Raw genomic sequence first — 23,328 nt, forward strand, 5'->3', positions numbered from 1 at the left:
GGGATGCACACCAGGGGGTTCAGGTGAGCTCTCCCATGAGGAAGGGCTGGGGAGTCACTGGGGTGGGGGAAGGAGGTGAGGAAGGGGAGGTGAGGCAAAAACAGGAAACAGAAAAGAAAGCTGCATAAAAAGGAAAGAGAGCGGGAGATGATTGCACTTATGAATATATACATATTAATTGTAAAAATAAAATTACATAAAGGAAGAGGAAGTGTAAACAGCTAGTGTTGGCATCAATCTGCAAATTTTTCTTCTTGACGCACATAGGCGACTTCTGATTCAAATCACCCCACTCATGCTGGTTAAATTAGGAGAAGTGTAGCTGCAATCAAGCCTTGCTGCTCTTTGTAATCATTTGTTTATTGAAATCAAAATTATCTACTTTTATTTGAGGGTAGGTAGTGGGGAAAGCCTCTGTGGCAAAGCTGAGTTAATTTTTATTGCTAGGTAATTCCGCCTCTGTCTCTGAAATATGTTTTCTTCATTTGGAGCTTCTCTAAATAATAATTTAAAAAAAAAGAATCTTTTTGTGTATGTGGAATGAGGTGAGTATGTGAATGAAGATCAATCAAATGAAGACTTTGTCCTTCACTTTCTTTTTCGAACTGCTACAGGATTTCGTGGATCCATGTAAAATAAAAAGAGTTCAAAGCTAGAACAAGAGACATGCAATTGAATTCTTCAGTTTTCTTAAGTAACTCTTCCGAAGCAAATATTGCTTGTCTTTTTATCTAAAAAACAAACAAACAAAAAAGTTTTCCATGCTCCAAACCAGCTAATTCCAGGCAGTTAAGTGGAGAATCACCACGGGCACTTCTCAGCATCAATTTGATTCCTGTTGTTTTCTCTAGACAACTGACACCTATTAGCTGTTTATCGAGTATACCTCAGAAGCACTGTTTCTGTTCTCCTCTAATTTATCAAAATCTCAGGGAAATAACTGCATTTGCATACTGAAGCTTTAATCAACAGTAGCTGACAGAGTGTGAAGCAATAAACAGCTTCAAGGCATGCAATAAACTGCGGTTTATTTACAGAACTGCACAGAGAATCCTTTATTGCCAGTTACTAAAGGTAATACTGATTACTGCTATTATAATACCAGGCACCACCAAAGAGTTGCTCAGTTGAAAGTAATTCCACATCCAAATCCACATTTCAAATTAATCTTTTTTTTTTTTTCTTTTTAATCTAACTTTCAGGAAGAGCACAATGGTTCAATTCTGGTCAATTAAAACAAACGAAAACCCCAGAACTCTTTTTATCAAGTAGTTTAAAAATTCTAAACTTGTCTTTGAATCATAATAGTCCTTTGGCCTCAAGTAAATGAAAATCATCACTTTCATACTCTAGTAATAAACCTTTGTTGAAAGACCTTACATAAGAAAGAGATGACAAAAGCAGGGTTCCAAGGTTTCCACAAAATCTAGCTGAAAGAGGCTAAGGGGTGTCTGTGGACTCTCATCTAGAAAACGAGGAAGAGTCCTCCCTCCATGGCTTTAGGAGACATGATAAGAATAAGAAGATTAAAGATTAGAAACCCAGCAGTAAATGGGAAATAAAGGTCGGCGTGAAGTGTCCCTTGCTCAGATCTCCAAAATAGGGCCCTATGGCTACATAGACTCCCCCAGCGGTTGTCCATAAAACTTCATTAAAGTTACAGATCTCACAGTTTCACTTATTGCCCTGGTGACCACCGCCCTGTGACCCAGGGCTTCATTAGAGCCTTGGAAACTGAGCCTGAAATTCCGCATCACACCACCCTTCCCATGCGCCAGCATTCCTGTGTTTAGAAATGCATGGCAATAATTCACTTGGAAAGGCACACAATTATTGGAAAGAGGGAAAAAAAAATCTCTGGAAAAATGCTAAACTACATTTTCTTAAAATTTGTTCTTCCTCTTCTGAATGTATTTAAGTCATTTTTAGAACTTCTGCTTTAAGTTTCTTCTTCTTCTTCTTCTTTTCTTCTTCTTCTTCTTCTTCTTCTTCTTCTTCTTCTTCTTCTTCTTCTTCTTTCTTCTTCTTCTTTCTTCTTTTTGGATCTTTAGAGGGCTTATGTTATGTTTCATTGCTTGCACTCCAGAAAACCTCCTACTTGCTCATTCCCCTTTACTTCATCTTGAGGCTGCAAGCCCCCAGATACCCATTTCAGATCGAATTAAGGATAAGATGGTTTTCATCATCTCTGTGTGATAAAACTCTGATATGCCTCCCAAATGCCCCTTCAAGGAAGTAAAGAAACTATTCCCCTATATGTCAGAAACGTCACCTACTGAGGCCCTTCATCTGTTGCTCCATTTGAAGAGAGCCATCATGTCGAGGCCAACCTATTTTCTTTATTCTTTTCTTTCTTTCTTTTCTCTTTCTTTCTTTTGTCTTTCTTTCTTCTTTCTTTCTTTCTTTCTTTCTTTCTTTCTTTCTTTCTTTCTTTCTTTCTTCTTTCTCTTTCTTTCTTTTTTTTTTTGCCAACCTGTTTTTTAAGGCAACCTGCATCTGACTCTTGCTTGCATACAGGTGTATGAAGGCCTGCCTCACTGTGCCAACCTTCCAACTCGAAAGGGCTCTCTTGACTCTAGAGCTTTCCACTATGGTTAGCTGAAGCTTACTTTCTACCTAAACTTAGTTCTGCTTTGCTTTCCTCACCTTTCCCACAGGAGTCAATTCCAAAAACACTCTTTAATAGACACCTGCAGCTGAATCTTCATCTCAAAGTCTCTTTCTCTGGAAACTCAACCTAAGACAGACACCTATCTATGTAGCAAACCCCCCTAAAATTAGATCATACCGTCGGCCATGGGTTTAGAGTTTTAGGGCAGGGAGTTAAGGAGGAAATATGAACGAATCAGATGTATGAGCACTTAGCAACTTAAATCCAGGAGAACAATGAACTAATCTCAGGAGTGAATGTAAACAAAAGAAGAAGATGAAGAAGAAGGAGAAGAAGATGAAGATGAAGAAAAAGAAGAGGAGGAGGAAGAGGAGGAGGATGAGGAGGTGGTGGTGGTGGTGGTTAGGAGCTTGAACTGTGGAGCATTCCCACTTTTAAGAGTCGGGGCAGGGATCCCTGGGTGGTGCAGAGGTTTGGCGCCTGCCTTTGGCCCAGGGCGTGATCCTAGAGACCCGGGATCGAATCCCACATCGGGCTCCCGGTGCATGGAGCCTGCTTCTCCCTCTGACTATGTCTCTGCCTCTCTCTCTCTCTCTCTGTGACTATCATAAATAAATAAAAAAATAAAAAAAAAAGAGTCGGGGCAATGATTAAAAACAATAAATACCCACCATTTGCTTCGACATGGATGGAACTGGAGGGTATTATGCTGAGTGAAATAAGTCAATCAGAGAAGGACAAACATTATATGGTCTCATTCATTTGGGGAATATAAATAATAGCAAAAGGGAATAAAGGGGAAAGGAGAAAAAATGAGAGGGAAATATCAGAAAGGGAGACAGAACATGAGAGACTCCTAACTCTGGAAAACGAACTAGGGGTGGTGGAAAGGGAGATGGGCGGGGGGGTGTAGGTGACTGGGTGATGGGCACTGAGGGGGGCACTTGATGGGATGAGCACTGGGTATTATGCTTATGTTGGCAAATTGAACTCCAATTTAAAAAATATGTAAAAAAAAAAAAATCGGGGCAATGAGGAGAAGTCATTAGAGTAGACTGAGATGGGATCAGCCAGGGAGGATGGTGAGCAACCCAGGACACACACGGTAGTGTGCTGGAAATCAAACCAGTGAATTTCTGAATAAGAAAGGCATTCTCCACCCTATCACACCTTGTTGATGGGCAGGGAGATGGGGGAATTCACTGGGTAATGGAATAAGCACTAAGGCAAAAGAAAAGGCCCCATCCATGATAGGTGATTGAAATCCTGACTTTCATGTGGTCGAGAGAGCAGCAGGGAACATGACCAAGGCACTCTCCAAGCCAGCCTGGCTATGTGATCGGAGTAGCTTCCACAGTGAAGGGAAGCACAGAGATGGGTAAGCAGCTGGGTAGGTTATGGGATCAAGGGCATTTTGTGTTGTTCACTTGTATTTAATTGGGAGACACCACTGAGGATTTTCACATCGCTGGAAATGGTCAGATAGAGCAGGAACCGTTCACGCTGTAGGAAAAGGTTAAAAGTGTGATTCTGGAGCAATGTCCTTGGAGCAGCCCAGAGTGGGTGGGATCTAGGAGAGTGCTTTCGGGTCAGCGCAAAGCACTCACACTTGAAAGGTGCTGTGTTTTCATTTTTCACTGGGCCTTGCAAACGGCGTAGCCAGTCCTGAGTGCTGCTCTAGTGTGGTCCAAGGTCACAGGGTCATTCCACAAAGTGGTTATTATGGATCATGACCATATAAGAAATTTGGAGCAAAATCCTCTAGAGTAGAATTTATAGTAGCTTAGGAAGAAAAAAAAAAAAAGAGTGATGTGACAGTGATTTTATATCTTTTGAACCCAATAGGGGAAAAAAAAATAATAAAAGCTTTTGCTTTTTGTCTCCTATTTCCTTTTTCTAGTCATTCATTTAGATGCATCCTCCATTTCAGAGGTTCTGAAGAAGCCCTGATCGAGTATGCAAGTGACAGCTTCAATAGACACAGGAGTGCTAATTTTTAATCACAGGAGTAAAAACAAAATGTACAAATGCAGGTGCAGAGAGATTGGTAGATGTGGTGACAAAAGGCTGTAAAAGTCTTCATCCACAGGTTTGATGAAAATATGGGGCAGGAGAAGTGCTCCAATAAGGCTCCTTTGCTTGCCCGGGAATCTCTGTCTCGGGTCTGCACACAAGCCACAGCTCATCATCTGTGTCCGTCTCTACAACCAGCCCCAGCTCTTCTGCTTTATGCTCGGTGATATCAGAAAAGACCACTTTATCTTACTAACTTATTTTTAAGCACTTATTTTTAAGAGAATTTGAGAATGTGGCTTTATTTCTTGCACCATGTCAAGAAGATCATTTCTCCCCACTTTTTATACGCCCTACTTCTCGTTAAGGCTGAGGCAGGAGTAAGCCTAAGTCCACTAACACAGGCCCTTAAGTCATTTATCCCATATCTGTGTATATGAGAAGTAGATAGGATATGAGATAAAGTGGATAGCGTACAACTCCTCTGGGGCGAGAGCTCACATATTAACCTTTTATATTTCCTTCTTGAGGAAGGAAGGGTTGGGAGAAAAAAAATAATTTAGAAGCCCTGTTTTAAATGCATCAGACCTCGGTTTCTCCTTTCCCTGCCCTCCCTGACACTTCCCTGGCTTTCTGCCTATGAGCATATTGTGGCCTATGGAGGATTTACAGGGGCCGAATTACTGTTTGAGAAGAGGAAGACACGTATATGAATAGAGGATAGATTTAAAAATAGGGTTTTCTCACTATTGACAGCTTTATATGCCTGTAGATGAAAAATCATTTCCTATAATATATATCCCATAATGTCAAGGGGATTAGACATTTTTTTTTGGAGGAGGGGGGGACTTAAGCCTATCCGAACACCTATTTTAAAGAAGAAGAATTTTCACTACAAATGAGATTTAATTTTTGCAAGAAGGAATTGCTTGGCATTGTGAGACATCTCCCTATCTCTCAAATTTATCTGTGTCAATCCATCCAGCCATCTCTTCTTCACCCCAAATACAAAGTATACATGGGAGCCAGATGACCAGTAGCAGTGGTGTGTTTCCAATTCCTTACGTGCGCCTACAGTGAGCTTATTCACCTGAGATAACGTTAACGATGAAAGAGCCACCTGAGATCTAGGGTAAGGAAAGACGAGAGGGAACTTGAACTGAAAATAAAGAGGAAAATAAATGAGACTTCCATTCCTCACTCTTATCAAAATCAGGGAAACCTAAATAGAGTGAGTTATAGATCGCTAAATTGAAGGGAAAGCAGTCATCTTTTTAGCACACTGTGCGGCATTAATCTATGCACTAACATGAAAGAATCGGAATGTGTTAAGAAAAGCTTCTTTGATGACAGAAGAGCAAATCTGCAAGTGACAGATCCAAAGCGATCCCCGTAATATAAATGACACTGCAGATCCTATGGCCCGGGGCTCATGATTCATGCACAGTGTACCTGCGCCAGCTTCGAGACATCCATGAATCATGAACTCTTATCATCTTCAGGGAAAAAAAGTATCCTGTTTTACAAGAAATATTCATCAAAAAAAAAAAAAAAGAAAGAAAGAAAGAGAAGAAAGAACCCCCAAACCTTCTAGAACATTTGAAGGAAGTCAGAAAAACGAATTAGCACCTCCGACAGGACCTGTTAATGCAGAAGGGCATGCGATACAATGGCCTGCATTTCTTTCAAACTGTTCTGGAAATGGATCAATTCTGCATCAAATCAAGGCAGCAGGCATTTTTCTTCAGGACTAAAATTAATAATTCCTTGAGGCACATGGTTTAAATTTTACAGCTTTCAGAAACTATTAAAAAGGAGAAGAATGGATAAGGGTGCAAGGGAACTGCATGTGGCCAGCTGACCCGCCACTGCCTGACACTCCTCCTCAGGCACTTTCATTAGAAAAATGCACGTTTTTCCCTCAGGTAGGCAGACATGCAACGTCCAACTTCTCACACCTTTCTGTTTTCTCCCGTCATCTGTGTCCAAGTTGTCAACGGGCCACTGCAGCTCTGGGCACCAGGAGCCAGGAAAAGGAAAGAGACTCAAACTGCAAGAGCCAGCTCAGCTCAGGACACAAATTGGGAATGAGGGCGAAATTAGGTTTTCCAGCTTCGGTGGTCATTAACTCCATGCTACTATTATTATTTTTTTACATGCTATTATTTTTCACTTTTGTGCAGAAGCAAGAAGTGACCACAAGAAAATGAAATCAGGTCAGATCAAGCAGACCTTAAAAAGAAAAGAAGCATTTGCTCTGTGGGCGAATGAAGTGACTACAAGTCCGAGCAGCGCCGAGGGCCCCTGAACCTGTCGCCAGGAAGGGCAGAGCACTGACTATCGGGCTTGATTTGGGCTTGATTTGGGACCAGCACTCCCCAGCAGGCTTCTCCTGGACTTCGGAAAAGCGACTGCACTGCTTTGTTAAATATATAAAAGACCAGGAAGCTTTCAAATGCCTAGAGTAGTTCCTGGCTAACAGTGCCAATTACAATTAGATGTTGTGTTTCTTTTTTTTTTTTTACTTAAGATTTTATTTATTTGTTCATGAGAGACACACAGAGAGAGGCAGAGACACAGGCAGAGGGAGAAGCAGGCTCCAAGCAGCCCGATGTGGGACTCGATCCCAGGACCCCGGGGTCACGACCTGAGCCCAAGGCAGATGCTCAACCACTGAGCCACACTGGTGTCCCTACAATTAGATATTGGTGACATTATTACTAATATGGATCTGTTAACCACCTGCCTCTTGGGCTGCCAAAGTGTCACTTTGTCCTCTAAATTGCAAGTGATCACTTCTTCTTGATGGAACAACTAGTAAAACCATAAAGGGGGCGAATATCTTTGCAATGCGTCCATTCTCCTGTGTTCTTTGACAGTCCACTTTCCTAGTCATCAATCCAAATGCCTGGTACCTTCTTGCTCACCTTTAAAGCCCCAAATCTTCAGGTGAGTTAACAGAAAAACGATGGTAATGAACAGGAATGAGAATGATTACCATTAGTTAGGTACTTTCTTTTTCATTTCTGACACTGAGCTACACAATTTACACTATTTGTCTAATCTGGGCTTCCTTAACCCAAGACAATCATCTCCGTCTTGTTTCCCAAGCTCTTAAAATTATGCTTTCTGGTCTACACCTAAGGGCGAATTAGTCCGTTTTATTCAACTAATATTGATTGACACACAAATATTGACCTATTATACACACATAATACCTTGGTAACGAATGTTGCTTCTGTGTTCAGCCAACTCACGTGAGACCCAACTCACACAACAGATTATTCTGATGAAGTTTATTTATTTATTTATTTATTTATTTATTTATTTATTTATTTTTGACGCAGTTTAAATTATCAAATGTAATATATGAATCTAATGTTGGGTCTTAGGATTGTGAAGATATGTATTATATCTTATCTCTTTTAGCGGTGCCATTAAACTTAATTTAAATATAATGGATGGGCACGATTATGTGCGCAAAGGTTGCTTTTTGGTTTTGGCTTGTTGTTTGTTGGTTTGTTTCTTTTTGAATGACTAGTCAGGGCATATGCAGAGCACAGCACAATTTTTTCCTTCTTCTGTAAAAAGACAGAAAAAATTTTGTACTTTGGGAGCTATAGCTGGTTGTCTGCATATCATTCTTTATTTTTTGTTGCCATTTCATTTGATTTGTCTATATTTTATCAACAAACCTTTAAAAATGTAAAAACGAAACAAAACATTCTCTGTTTACCAGCCAGCCAAACAGGTTGCTTTGCCCACAGGCTATGGTTCTTCACCCTATGCTGCACTCCACCCATTCCTCATTAAAAAATAAATAAATAAATAAATAAATAAATAAATAAATAAATAAATAAATTTCAATAATGGCGATATGTCAAGTAAATTATTGTTTCCATTACCACCCGTTTTCAGAAATAAGTTCACATATTAATAAAATAGAGGCATGATGGCAAAAATCGAGAGAAGGCAAAAGACATTCTAAATCAAGGAACAATTGCCAGCACTTGCGCTGCCCCAGTCCCTATTCTTCACTCCTCAAGGAACATGTGTGCAAGGAGGGGCATCCTTTACGCCATTCCCATGCATGTGTTTGTTAACCATTTTGTAACACGTACTTGAACTTTCTTTGGGGTGTCCTCACTGACAACAGGTAAATGGATCATTCGATTCCAAACTTGTTTATGATTAAGACTTGTTTTCTTACAGTCGGGCATAAACTTACAGCTGCTGACTAGAGATCTGAACTATTTCTACAAATGTAAAAGATACTAAGCGCCCCATCGTTAATGAGCCATGTTAGAAACAAGTGGAGGTGGATGCGGAGAAAAGGGAACCCTCTTACACTGTTGGTGGGAATGTGAACTGGTGCAGCCACTCTGGAAAACTGTGTGGAGGTTCCTCAAACAGTTAAAAATATACCTGCCCTACGACCCAGCAATTGCACTGTTGGGGATTTACCCCAAAGATACAAATGCAATGAAACGCCGGGACACCTGCACCCCGATGTTTATAGCAGCAATGGCCACGATAGCCAAACTGTGGAAGGAGCCTCGGTGTCCAACGAAAGATGAATGGATAAAGAAGATGTGGTTTATGTATACAATGGAATATTACTCAGCTATTAGAAATGACAAATACCCACCATTTGCTTCAACGTGGATGGAACTGGAGGGTATTATGCTGAGTGAAGTAAGCCAGTCGGGAGAAGGACAAACATTATATGTTCTCATTCTTTTGGGGAATATAAATAATAGTGAAAGGGAATATAAGGGAAGGGGGAAGAAATGTGAGGGAAATATCAGAAAGGGAGACAGAACGTAAAGACTGCTAACTCTGGGAAACAAACTAGGGGTGGTAGAAGGGGAGGAGGGCGGGGGGTGGGGGTGAATGGGTGACGGGCACTGGGGGTTATTCTGTATGTTAGTAAATTGAACACCAATAAAAAATAAATTAAAAAAAAAAAAAGAAACAAGTGGAGGAGTGACGTGAGCCAAGGGCCAGAGCCCCTTGTCTTCAAAGCCAGACCCTGCAGACCTGCATCTCCACGTAACCTCTGAACTCTTTGCTTCCCATGTGCTTTCATTCTAAGTACAGAAGTTCATCTCTGCATTATCCTATGGCTGGTTTGAATAAGGAGTCTCCCGGGGAAGAAATTAAATGGTTTCATGTCTCCCAGGGCTGCCATCGAGCTGCTGTGTCGCTTGCTGCCATTTTCGTCCTACAGCCAACTTCCTCAGCTGTGTCTGGGTCTGTAAGTCAACAACTGCCATTTAGTAAGATGCTCTAAGTCTTACTAATATGACATCTTCCTTTTAATTTTAAAACCAACTTCATTTCTAGGCACTTCCAGTGAGTGTGATTTTTCTCATTCATATTCATCTTTCTTACTCTTGTTTCTCCTCTGATGCTGAGATAAGAGAGGCTACGGAGGGAAAATCACACTTCTTAGAGGGACTGACCATGGGGAGGTTGCGTAAGGCTCAGTCAGGCAGCAGCAGACCTCACGGTTACAGGGATGGACTGGATCTCAAGCGGCCATCCTAGGGACTGGTCGTGGCTGTGACATTCTGAGGTAACTCGTGCATCATGCTCGGTTGGTGGCCTTTGGTTGTACATCTTGTTGAGTGTACATGTGTCTCTTTCCCACATGCTACAGTCCTTCATTTTTACCTACACTTAGGAACCCCACCTCTGAGATCTAGGGCCCTGGGTGGGATCCATCTTACCTACAATGCAGGCAGCAGTCCATGCTTCCTTGCCAACTGCCCATTCCACCATGACACCTCTTTCCAGTGTCCTCCTCACAGAGTAGTTGCACTGACTCAAGTCCCAGCGTCCAGCCACTTAAAGAACCAGGTAATAATGTCCCCTTCTTCCTCTTGGATTTTCTTCTCTCAGTCTAAGACTAAGAGAAACACCAGACCAGCAACGACCAGAGCACCAAAAAAATGCCCTCTCCCCTATTTCTTTTTTAATTTTTTAAAAAATTTTATTTATTTATGATAGTCACACACACACACAGAGAGAGAGGCAGAGACACAGGCAGAGGGAGAAGCAGGCTCCATGCACTGGGAGCCCATGTGGGATTCGATTCCAGGTCTCCAGGATCGCGCCCTGGGCCAAAGGCAGGCACTAAACCACTGCGCCACCCAGGGATCCCTCTCCCCTATTTCTAAGGTAAAAGTCTCCAAAACCATATGGGGTCTCTCCTTCCTGTTTTATTGGATGGTATTCTACTAAGAACCAGGAATTCTTCCTCATTTGTAAAATTACAATGATAATAGCTCCCATTGCTTTGGGTTTTTATGAGAATCAAATGGGGAAATGCATGCTGAAGTTTTTTACTTATTTATTTTATTTATATGAAAGTTAGTAGGTGCATATATATTTATATACTTTAATGCTTTAAGTCAATATTTTGAAAACATTGGCAGTTCATCTCTAGGGAAAGTAAAACATCCCTGTTCCACTCACATCATCCTTTGCCAAGTAACCTGTGGAGCTATTTGCCTACAAGAAGATTATACATTCTTGACCTATTAACTCAAGAGTAGCCGATTTGAATTGCTCTGGCCAATGGAAAAAAAAATATGGTAGTTATTACATGCCTGACTCGTGGGTAACAACGAAGAACTGGGTTTTGTTTTGTTCTGTTGTGTTTCCCGCAGCAAACATTGCCCCCAGGAGATCCCTTGTCCTAGCCAGAGGCCACTTCATCAGCTGGATTATGGAGTGAAGACTGAGCACACTGCAGTCTCTGATGACTTCTGATGGCACTGACTGTGGGATTTGGCAACTTGAACCAAGCTATCCAAACTGATCTCAGCTTGACACTTAAAAGTATAATGTGCCCAATAAACACCCAAAAAATAAATAGCGTGGTTTCAAGAGACTGGAAGCTGGTGAGGAAACCTCCTGGAAGTGTTCAGTATGGGAATCGTGGTTGGCAGTGAAAACTCACTTAACAAAATGGTTGCCTGCAATAGCCTGGAAGGCAAGTGATGAACCAAAGAACTCACAGCTCTTGACATCAGAGTAGCCAGGGAGTTAGTGTGTGCCTCCCCCGGGGCGGATTACGCATCCTTGAGGTGAGGAGCTCAGGAGCAGCCTGCCTGGGTTTGGTGGAGGAACCGCAGGAAGTAGGGTCAGGTGTCACTTCTGGAAGAAGCAGTAAGATCCATATTGTGGTTTACTGTGCCTGTCTTTTCACTCTGTCAGAAGAACAACACTGATCCGCACAGAGGCTGCCCCTTCAGTGTGACACGGGTGAAATGATAGAGGATTGAGTGGGATCTGATCCATGGTAGATATACAGTCAGAGTGAGAAATCACCCTTCTCAGTCACAGATTGTTGGCATTCCAAGTCGGGCTGTGTGCAGAACATAACCTAGCTATCTGTAGAGGCGGGTGCCCCATTAAGCGCCATACACATGTTATCTATTATTATTTTTATACGAGCACCAGGGGAAAGGTGATAGGATGAAGGGATTTCAAAATGGGGGGGGGGGTCCCTGGATGACTCAGTGGTTTAGCGCCTGCCTTCAGCCCAGGGGATGGTCCTAGAGTCCGGGGATCGAGTCCCACATTGGGCTCCCTGCATGGAGCCTGCCTCTCTCTCTTCCTGTGTCTCAGCCTCTCTCTTTCTTTCTCTGTCTTGCATGAATAAATAAATAAAATCTTCAAAATGGTGTGGGGGGGTAGAGATGGAGGAGGCTGATGAAGTTAATACATTCTACTTAAGTCTTTGAAGAGACTGGCTTCACATCCAGTGGTGTGAAGGGTTAACAAGTAGCTATGAGTGTAGTGAAAGGTGCTGATTTGGTGCATCTGCTTATTTCTGTAGCAGAAATGTTCCCAGCATGGTTGATTTCAGAGTAACGATGAACATGATGGCACAGAGTGGGGACAGCTGGGCACAGGGGTCCCCGTGATCCCATGATCCCAGTGCACATTGGGGCACACACTTCTACTAGGTTTCACTGGCAAGTGGGGGTGATACACAGTCATGCTTTGGAGAAAGGTCTGACCAACTCTGGAAGAAAAAAAAAAAAGATGCCACCTCATGCCAACCCTGCTCAGCACAGGAAGTTTGGGAAAGCAGAGCTCTGGGTCACATCCTGCTCCACTGAATGCCATGGATGCAGGAGCCACTCAAGACAGCCTTAATAACCCGAGGAAAATCACAGCCTCCACAGCAGCTCCGAGACAAGAATGAAAGGAAAATGCTTTGAAGGGGCAGGGGAAGAGGAGAAATAAGGATTGTTTTCAGAGAAGAAACCACTTTGATCTCAGTCAAAACAGATCATTCTGAAGCCAGGCTGCTGTTACCTTGGAAAATATATTTCCCCACAAATCCTGTCTTTCTAAATTGAGCAGTGAGTCAGCAGTGGGCAGTGAGGCATGTGAAAGGGATGAGGACAGAGCCAGAGGTATCTCTGATGCGTTCTGTTATTAGAAGTCTCTGGGAGAGTAATTTGGTGGAAGCTTTTCAGCTTTTAGGTCACTAGTTTAAATTCAATCTCAGTTGATCATGAGCAGAAGTGAATGGCTGGTGGTTTATGAAAAAAGCCTTGATGATGACATCCTCATTCCCTCCCATAGAGACTGCCACTGCAATTGGCACCCTTTCTTCTGCTCCTACCAAAAGCAGAAAGGGTGAATAGAAATGTCATTTCACGTATTTGCTCAGCTTTTGCAGTAGAGAAATTTGAGATATGAAAAAGCCCAACTTTTTTTTCATCTTTAACTCACAGGTAGAGTTATTCTCCTATAATATGGTTCATGGACCTTCCTGAAATGAGACCTAGGGCCATCTTGTACGTAAGACCATGTTACCTCATAGAAAGTTAAATCTATGTGTACCTTTAACCTAGTTTCTAATGCTAAGTTCTTCTAAAACTGTGGAACAATAACAGCCCAAATATATGACATTGGATACAGTCAAGATACAGAACACTACCATCATCACGAGGATCCATTATAATGCCCTTTTCAGCCATACCTAATTCCTTCCTGCCCCTATTACCTCCCTCCACTAGGGGCAGCTAATCTGTCTTCATGTCTTTAATGTCATTAAAAAATGCTATGTAAATATGGAATCATTTATGTAACCTTTTGAGGTGGACTTTTTTAAAAAAAGAAAAAAAAAATCCCGAAACCAAAGTGCAGGTCCTGAGGAGGAATATACAATGGCATATTCGGAGGAGATATTTAAATGTGAAACACGTACAGTTTCTTAGGCTGAATCTCACTAATCTAGGATTTATTTACTTGTTCTTCTTGTTTAAACAAATCCATATTATATATATATATATTTTTTTTCATTATTCCATTAAATGTACTTGTCTTCATATTTGGTTTTCAGAGACTCTGGGTTTCCTTTATTTTGTCCATTAAAATACTCCACATTTCCTTGTTGCTAATATGTCTACCTTTACATAATTTCGTTCCCCACATGTTTTAACGGTAAATGAACAACAGAAACAAAGTCTATAGCTATATGGGAAAAGCCACAAAATGGATAGTAGAGCAGAGCACAGAGGAGTATCAGGTCATGTAAGACAAAGCTCCGGGCAACCTCGGGGACTAGGAGGGATTTAAGGGAATGAGGCTAGTTTTGAAAATGATGAAAATTGAGTCAACTGATCTAGGCCTCATTCACTTTTCAGGAGGTTCACTTTCCACATCTGGAAAATAAGGCTGATGTGTCTCATTACATTTACATCCTTTCCAATTCAAACATTCGGTGCAATCTCCACTTGTAATGTACCTCATCAGGCTTTCAGGAAGAGGGTGTCTGCCTCCAAACGAGAGGTGATCAAGATGTAACTATGCTCGTGTCACCTCATTTGGTGGTAAAGATCGATTGTGGCATTTCTCTGGAGTCTCACATCAACATCTCTCCTAACCGTCAAGGCGAGCTTCCAGAACTCTCGTCTGGGGCTCAGGCTCAGCCATTCCCGTGTAACAACACCGACAGAAGGGGAGTTCCCTGTCCTCTAGACATCCACAGGTCAAGTGATGTATCGTGTGACGATGTTTACAGCAAGGGGCAGTTACCGACACCACACGTAGGCTGATTTGTAGATTCAGTTGAAGATACAGCCTTTTCTGGCCAAATGTGCTTTATCCACGAATATGTAAACAGTGAAAACCAAGCAACCATCCTGCAAGTAACTCACATGCCCATGAAACTGGAGCTGCAAACAGAAATATCAGCTAGACCTCCTCCCTTCACCTAAACGAATAAAGGAGGCCCAGCAATTACAAGATTCGCCCACAGCCTCAGAATGGAGTTGTCTGCCTCAGAATTAGGATGCCTACCGTCAGTCCGTGAACCCATAGCTATTTTCTCTATACAGCACTGCAGCAAAAGTAAATCCTGCTGGGCAAAGGAATCCGAGACAGAAAATAATAGTCAGCTGCAGACTCTTTGGGTGCAAAGCACAAAATATTCAAGTGCGTATTTCGAATCCTTTCATTTGCTCTTGTAATGATTGCAGCTAATTCCCGCCAGATAATGTTAGTCCTTCCGTTGTGGCAATCAATAGAATAGATTAGCTGAGGAAACCCTCCATCCATATTACCCCATTTTCCATTCCAAATGGAAATTTCCTTCACTAGGGTGCAAGCAGATGTGCGAACCCCCCCCCCAACATGTCCCCATGGACAAATACAGACCCATCAGCCTTCAAGGCTGTCCCCCTAGAGCTGCAGGTATATAGTAAGAAGCATACCTGTAGATTTAATAAAACAGCACCAATCCTCATGGCTTCGCTGATTTCAAGGCTGTACATCAACTGTGGGAAGCGAGGAGGGCTTTGATTATTGGGAGGAAGCACTTCAATGTACACGGTGCAGATGGAGTGCCTGCAGAGAAAGACGACAAAACAGGCCGGGTAAAAATCTTCATCACCTTTAATGACAGACTGCAGTCCGCATTCCGTCGTTGGGCTTCCAGTGGAGGACATTTTGAATTTTTAGAGAAAACTATAAAATAATTGAAAATGAAAGGATGGCAAAATAAAAGCTACCACCAAGACATCATGTTTCTATGAAATTATCTTAGTAAAAAGAGAAATGCCTCAGGGTACCGATTTTTCCTACTTAGGTTAATAGGGCGAATTAAAAAGGAATAGCTGTACAAATACAGCTAATAAATTAACAGGAGCCTTGACTCCTGACTTTACTTTTTAATGTCTTTCTAATAGCAAAAAGCATTCTATAAATATCCGGTAATATGAGCTGTCCTTGGGGCTCTCTTCCTATTAAACCAGCAGAGGGAGTATTGATTAAAATAACACACAAAACAAAGTACGGGCTGTGTTTTATTAGTTTTCTTGCTGACATCAATGGGTTCCCGTAAATGCACGTCAAGAGTCAGGCCCATAAAGTAATCATTGTATAAAATAGTTGCAAACAAAACTAAAGGTGTTTTTAAGTCTTGTTTGACAAATATACTATGAAAAGCTAGAAATTAGATTTACTTAAGCCTTACATTGGCAGGGAATTCTTTTTTTTTTTTTTTTTTTGAAGGAAAAGAGGTGCTTCTGTAACTATAAAGACAAAAATACTAGCACTAACATAATCAACTTTTTTGGTATCTCTGAACTCTGAAATTCCTTTGTTCCACAAAAGCTAAAGAAGTAAGACATTCAAGGTTTATGGAGAAGCGACACTGGCTAAAATTATCGTAATGAGAAAGATGGAAGAAGATGCCACCACTACCGTTTGACTACGGAGTCAGCCTTCCGTCTTGGAGAACACACAGCCACTGTCTGTGCTGTATGCTTTGAACTTATTTTAACAAAATCACCCCTGTTTACTAAAAAGCACATTTGTTGTCATTTTTATTTGGGGTCTAGAATTTTCTTTTTTTTTTTAAAGATTTTATTGATTCATGTAAGACACGGAGAAGCAGAGACATAGTCAGAGGGAGAAGCAGGATCCCTGTGGGGAGCCTGACACAGGACTCGATTCCAGGGCCCTGGGATCACGACCTGAGCCGAAGGCAGATGTTCCACCCTAGTGCCCCTAGAATTTTCTTACAGTAGCCCAAAGTTCTCTTGGGGAACCTGGGTGGCTCAGTGGATTAAGCATCCAACTCTTGATTACGTCTCAGATCATGGTCTCAGGATCCTGAGGTCGAGCCCAAGTTAGACTTTGCCTGAACATAGAGCCCATTTCAGATTCTCTCCTTCTCCCTCTGCCCCTCCTCACCAGCTCACCTGCTCACTCTGTCTGTCTGTCTCTCTCTCTCTAAAAGAGATCAAGGTTCTTTTTATTAATTGCTTCCATTAAAATGCCTAAGTCCAAATTCTTCCTGGACATGCCCTCAGTAGATAAGATACCTACAGAATATAAGCACCTCAAAAAAGCCGCAGTGACTTAAAAATCATCCTTAATATTTATCACAATGTTGTTCCAAAATAATCTCATTTTAAGTTAAAGTCTTTACTTTTTAATCCTTTAGAATCAGCCAATGTATCTGTATTTATTCTGGCCTCTGGATTTATCACTGTACTGTTAAAATTAATCGATAAAATCAATCAAATTGTAATCGTTTTTCTTTTCAAAGAAAAAAAAATATATATTACAACTGAGACTTGAAGAGTAAGATGTTTACGGTAGGTTAAAATGGTTGATGAAGTGTTACTTATATACTTGTAGGTATTAATCTCAGGATTATATGCAAAAAAAACATGGTGTGAAGAAAAATATCCACGTTACCGAATTTAATGTGCATTCCAGAGCCCCACTGTCCTCTTGTGGGAATGCAGGAGCTTCTGTTTGAAGTGGATCTGTTATATCCCAGCCAACGACCTCGCTTCAACAGTGTCCTCGAGATACATACTCGCCCTGATACTACCCTCATGACCCTGACTTCTTTTAACACCCGTTATTCATCAAGTCATTTAAACATTTTATAAATCTGTTCCTTTTTCTGGCCAGCACATTGTCTGTGCACAATAAACCTTACAGTGTCTACCCTCTGCCATATTGGTAATGACCCTGGCTGAGTGATGTTGTTCAACACAGGCCTGTAACCACACATTCCCAAGTTAGAATGTGGATGCTACCACTGTGTGATCCCGGACAAATTATTTCAGTTTTACCACTGCCATCTAAACAATGAAGATGATACTAACATCCAGGTTAGCCTAAGGGTTAGATAAGATTACATATATGTGTGCGTGCGCACGTGTACGTATGTGTATTGTGTAATATATGCCTATGTATGCATCTATAAAAACATTTATCCATTTTTTTTAAGATTTTATTTATTTATTCATGGGAGACACAGAGAGAGACAGAGAAGCAGAGACACAGGCAGAGGGAGAAGCAGGCTCCATGCAGGGAGCCTGACGCAGGACTCGATCCCCGGTCCCCAGGATCAGGCCCTGGGCGGAAGGCGGCGGTAAACTGCTGAGCCACCCAGGCTGTCCAACATTTATCCATTATTATTGATAACTTCAACATAAGGAGTCTTATTTTTTTCTGTGGAATGGGGGTAAATAAGCTTACGTATACCTTATTAATTTTCCTTATAATATTTTAAACATTTTAATTGCATCTTTTCACTTTTCTAGGCTAAATACATATGGGCATGATACCCCGGTCGCTCCCCCACCCCAAGTGGGGTGTGTTAGTGTCCAGGTTAGGACATATTAGGTCAGAATCTTCTACTGTGGGACAGAAGAGTCTACATTTGCTCTGGATGGACAATATCCTGACACGCACTTGGGTTTGAAGACCACTGGCCCCGGAAGCTCTTGGCAACAAAACATGTGGACTCACCTGCTTTTTAAGTGAGCAGCCTGGGGGGTTCCTCTGTAAATCAACCTAATGCTCACCTCTGTGACCCTGGGGGTAAGAGATTCCCTCACTGATGAACATTTTTCTTTGACCTAGAACACACTTCACCTCCATACTCAAACTTCTCTTTCAAAAAGTTAGGCCTTTCTTGCTTTTGACATTTTTTACCGTTTCTGCCTACTGGTCTGGAGGACTTTCTGATGTCTTCACCAGAACATGAGCCTCCTCCCACTCATGAAAGTCTGGTTCACACTAAGCTGATTGTACTCTGTGTGCTTCCGCATTCTTCCCCCTTTGGCTGTTTTCCCACAAGAGGACTAAGCTACTTACACCCCCGGTACCGCACAAAAGACCTCTACACCCAAAGAGCCTGGTGTGTCTGCTGCAGAGGAGACAACTTTAAAATGCAAGACAAAAAAAAAAAAAAAGCAAGACAAACAGAGACCCTCTACCCCTAGGCAGAGGACACACAGAACTTCCCGTGGTCCGACACCAGCTTCTCCTTCCCGCAACCTTATATCCTCCTTTCCTCTGCTCCTTTCCACAGAAATTCAAATGCTGAAGTTGCTAATTACACGTGTTTGTGGCCCCCCACCCCCACCTTGATCTTGGAGTTGTTTGAGAAAGAACATGTTTCAAGATCTAGCATTTTTCATCTTCAACTTCCTGGCACTTCCTACAATGGGTTGAAATAAGGACCTGCCTTCTTGAGGCTGACTGCCTTATAAAAAAAAGCATGAGAGACTCTTAACTCTGGGAAATAAAAAGGGGGTAGTGGAAGGGAGTTGGGTGGGGTGGAAGGGGTGCCTGGGTGATGGGCACCGAGGGGGGCACTTGATGGGATGAGCACTGGGTGTTATACTATATGTTGGCAAATCGAACTCCAATAAACAATATACAAAAAATAAAATAAAAAAATAAAATGAGATCTCCTTTTTCTCCCTGAAGTCAGCATGGTGTCAGAGTAAGCTTTTCTGAAGCTAAATACCAATAGTATTCACAATAAAATGATACCATTAGGGTTGTAATAAATACTAGTAATTCAACAGCATCAGTTAAGCACATAATAAAACAGGACAGTCACTAGATAAATAATATCATTTTATGTGAACATTTTGTATTAACATTTTATAGCTAGTCTTAAATGTAAAAAATAATCGAAGTTATATAATACAAATTTTATTTTGTAATATAGCTGGTGTGATGTAGATAAATCTCTATTTCTAAAAAAAATGAAAATCATAAAGCTTTCTCTTTCTCATTTGGTAATGAAGGTCAAAGTAGAACACAAGGGTTGATGTGTTTTCTCGTGTAATCTTATGATTTTAGAAGACCCAAGAAACCATCTAATTTGACTCATTTTACAAAAGAGGATTAAAAAATCAGAAAGATTAAGTGACTGAATCAAGGTTAAAAAGTTAATTAGGAACTGCAGATAAGCCAAAAGGCCAGGCTTCTAAATTTAAGATCAGCCCACGCTTCCTCCCCCCCATTCTATAGGAACACATTTGGGAAGCAAATTGGAGATTTTTGACTTATCTGATGCGTGTGTGTTTCTGTGTGTGAGTAGAAGACATTCTGGTACAAAACTTCTTAATGAAGGATGTTATCTCATAAGAAATCACAAATTATTTCAAATCAATCATGGGCTTACAGTATGATACCACAATTAATTTTGATTTTACCATGAATGAGACTTCTTGGATATTTTTTTTTTGTAAGACCAAAATAGAATTTGAATAAAGAAGAGGTTGGCAAGACAGAGTTATGAGGCTTTAACCTTGCAGAAGTATCTCCAAAGATATAAAGTCCGTTCATTTTGATATGGCGATAGCACTCAGGGGTAATGAGATGATGTTCCGGAGTGTTGACCATACAATCCGTGTTGTAATATTCTTTTGATGTGTCCACCTATACTACTGGTATTCATTTGTTTCAACTGTGCCTTCCTTTTCCTTTGTCTCCCATCAACACTGTGCTAGAAAGGCTATATTTACAGTCCAATGTTCCCAGGTTCTATTTTCCTATTTTTGCCTATAGGTATCTATAGGAGGAAAGATTTCACATTTAAAAATTCTCAGGGGAAGTTACAGGGACAGAGTTTTAAGATGCAAAGATGTATTTAGGCTTAAAGGCAAGAGGACAATCCACACAGGGGAAACCGCATGTGCAAATTCACAGGGCAATAAACAGGAAAACTCTAAGTTTTGTAGCACTAAAAAGAAGGGTGAAAACAAGGAAATGGTAGGAGTTGAGACCTGAGAGGTAGCCAAGAGTCCAGGTCAGGCAGGGACTCATGCACTATACTTACTGACCTAAGCCTCATCTTGACGATAGTGGGGACTGGTTGAGAGACTTCGAGCTGGTTAGTGATAGGCTCAAATGTGCCAAGTAACGCATGTTCTCACGACACACCATTCTTCATCAAGTGTCTCAGTCTTTCCTTTTATCACTCCCTCTTTTTGGATATCCCACTATCATCCCTGCAAAGTTAACCTTTATGGTAATCACCTACTACGGCATGTGGAGTCTTACCTTTTCCTCACCTCCATGTGAATACTCTGAGGGCACAGATCTCAGCCTACCAGTCTTATATTTCCAGGGCTTCCCCAAGAGGCTAAAAATTGTGAGAACTCAGTAAATTTTTATGAAAAGGAGTACTTCCATTTTCTTTTATTAATGTTAAATATATCATATTAAGTTTTTTAAAATAATAAAATCAGTGATTAGCATAATTTTATTGGAGAATGGACTACTTAACCTTGTATTGGTTACATAGAACCTTGGATTCCATGAAAAAAATATTGGGAATCAAAAAATGTATGCCATGCTATGCACCAATTATTTTATCATACTTATATTATGAGATATTTGGGGACAGGGCTGTCCTTCATTCTCCGTCTTTATAAATAAGTAATAGTTGTACTTTGTTCATATTAAAATAATAAATATTAATTTGATTTAATTCAATTCAATAAGTATAAGAAGACTTACATTCACCAGTTGACTGGACTAAATACTGACTGAGAATGCAGTTACTTAAAAAAAAAAAAAAATCTTTTTTTTTTTTTTCGTGATGACCATTTTAATCACAAAGTGTTAAAAAAATCTTTTGGTTTCTATCTGTCCTCTTATACTCATGAGAGACTACAACAAAACAGAACAGTGATTACAGACTCTCTCTCCGTTGACTCTCTAGCAATTTTACTTAATCAGAATAACAAATATATAAACAGTTAATTCATAAAGGCTTTATTTTGTGATTTTAACTTATGAATTAAAATTTCCAATCTGAACAAAAGAATAAAATGGAAAATTTCCATTGCTTTTTGTGTTATGATGTAAGTAGGTTCACACACCACTGTTGCTGGCTGGGTCAATTTGTAAAATATATCATGGTCTGCACTTCCATGCTGATAATTTTCAAACAGCCTCTTCCTTTTAAAGGGAATAGTGAAAGCAAAACAGCACGACTCTTCGGTTCATTCATCAAGTCAATGTGAAGGCTTAATTTTCCTCCAGAAAATAGCAAATGTCACTGTCCTACGGGGAACGTGACGTTATCCCAGCAGGGAGAAAGGATGTATCCAGATTGTCCTCTCTGTAGGTCCCACTTGATATTTGACCAAACATTATAAGGTGATCTTTCAGTGCCCAAACCATTGTCTATAAGGAAGACAATGAAGCCAGGTCAACTAAATACTTAGTGTCACTGCAAAGACCTGTGATTCAGATTCTGAAGATGGTATTTTGTTTGCTGGAGTGGAATGTGATTTTACTTAAGTGAAATCCTCGTGCAGCGCTGATTACTGTAAGCAGCAGCTTATCCAGAAAAATCAGTGATAGGACTTGCAAATAGGAACTGAGTAAGAAGGAGATTATAAAATCTCACTCATTATATCATAAAATAGTTAAAAAGTCATCAATCATAACATACAAGTATATATAGATTACTGGATCCAAAAAGCATAGGGCTATCCTCAATGAAAATAAAAAGTCATAAACTGCTGGCTATTAAGGGACTTTAATAAGAGTTTAAATTGTAAAAACAAATTTTAATTCTTAAAATTACCATTATTAGTACTGATATTAAGCAATTGTAGGTTTTTGTTTTGTTTTGTTTTGTTTGTTTGTTTGTTTGTTTTTACTCTAGAATAGTCATGACAAAATGTCATGGCTATAGGACAAGTGGATGATAAAATCTTAGAATCCAATAGTCCTAGTCCAGATGAAGGTTCTACAACTTGTTTACAGGGTGGATGGGAGTGTGCAAGGGCCATTACCCAAGTCAATTAATCTCTTTCAGCCTCAGATTTCTAGTCTGCAAAAATAGAGTAATGCAAAAGTCACAGTGTTGTCAGATTAGAAATTATGTATAGAGGGAAGCCCGGGTGGCTCAGTGGTTTAGCACCGCCGTCAGCTCAGGGTGTGATCCGGGAGACCCGGGATGAAGTCCCATCTCGGGCTCCCTGCATGGAGCCTGCTTCTCCCTCTGCCTGTGTCTCTGCCTCTCCCTCTCCCTCTCTCTCTCTCTCTCTGTGTCTCTCATGAATAAATAATTTTTTTTAAAAGAAATTACATATAGAGAGTAGCCTGCATGATGTCTATGCATCCTCATTAAATAGTATCAACCATCTTTAACTCCCCTTCAGAATAACCCATTATGAATAAGGCTATTCTTTAAATCCATTCAAACTTTGACTCTAGGCCAATGTATAAAAGTATTCCACATTTCTTCTCCAGGAACGGCCCTTAACTATTTTCTGATGTGCAACCATATACATTGATTTGATTCTGGGTTATATGAACAATTGCCAAATCTGGCTAAATGTGTCCAAAATTCAGCTCACCTCCTTCACCCAAATGGCACACACCAACTTGAT

The 23,328-nt window shown here is 40.7% G+C and overlaps 1 protein-coding gene across 1 annotated transcript in view; it reads right to left on the reverse strand.

Moving 5' to 3' along the window:
• PCDH15 (protocadherin related 15) overlaps positions 1-23,328 on the reverse strand; it is an 876,905-nt gene that overhangs the window by 278,739 nt on the left and 574,838 nt on the right. Inside the window, exon 15 of the mRNA XM_072803740.1 lies at positions 15,367-15,499. Coding sequence (XP_072659841.1) covers positions 15,367-15,499 — 133 coding nt within the window. The remainder of the gene's footprint in view (positions 1-15,366; positions 15,500-23,328) is intronic.

The sequence above is a fragment of the Canis lupus genome, chromosome 27 (genome assembly GCF_048164855.1).
Source record: "Canis lupus baileyi chromosome 27, mCanLup2.hap1, whole genome shotgun sequence".
NCBI classification, from domain to species: Eukaryota; Metazoa; Chordata; class Mammalia; order Carnivora; family Canidae; genus Canis; species Canis lupus.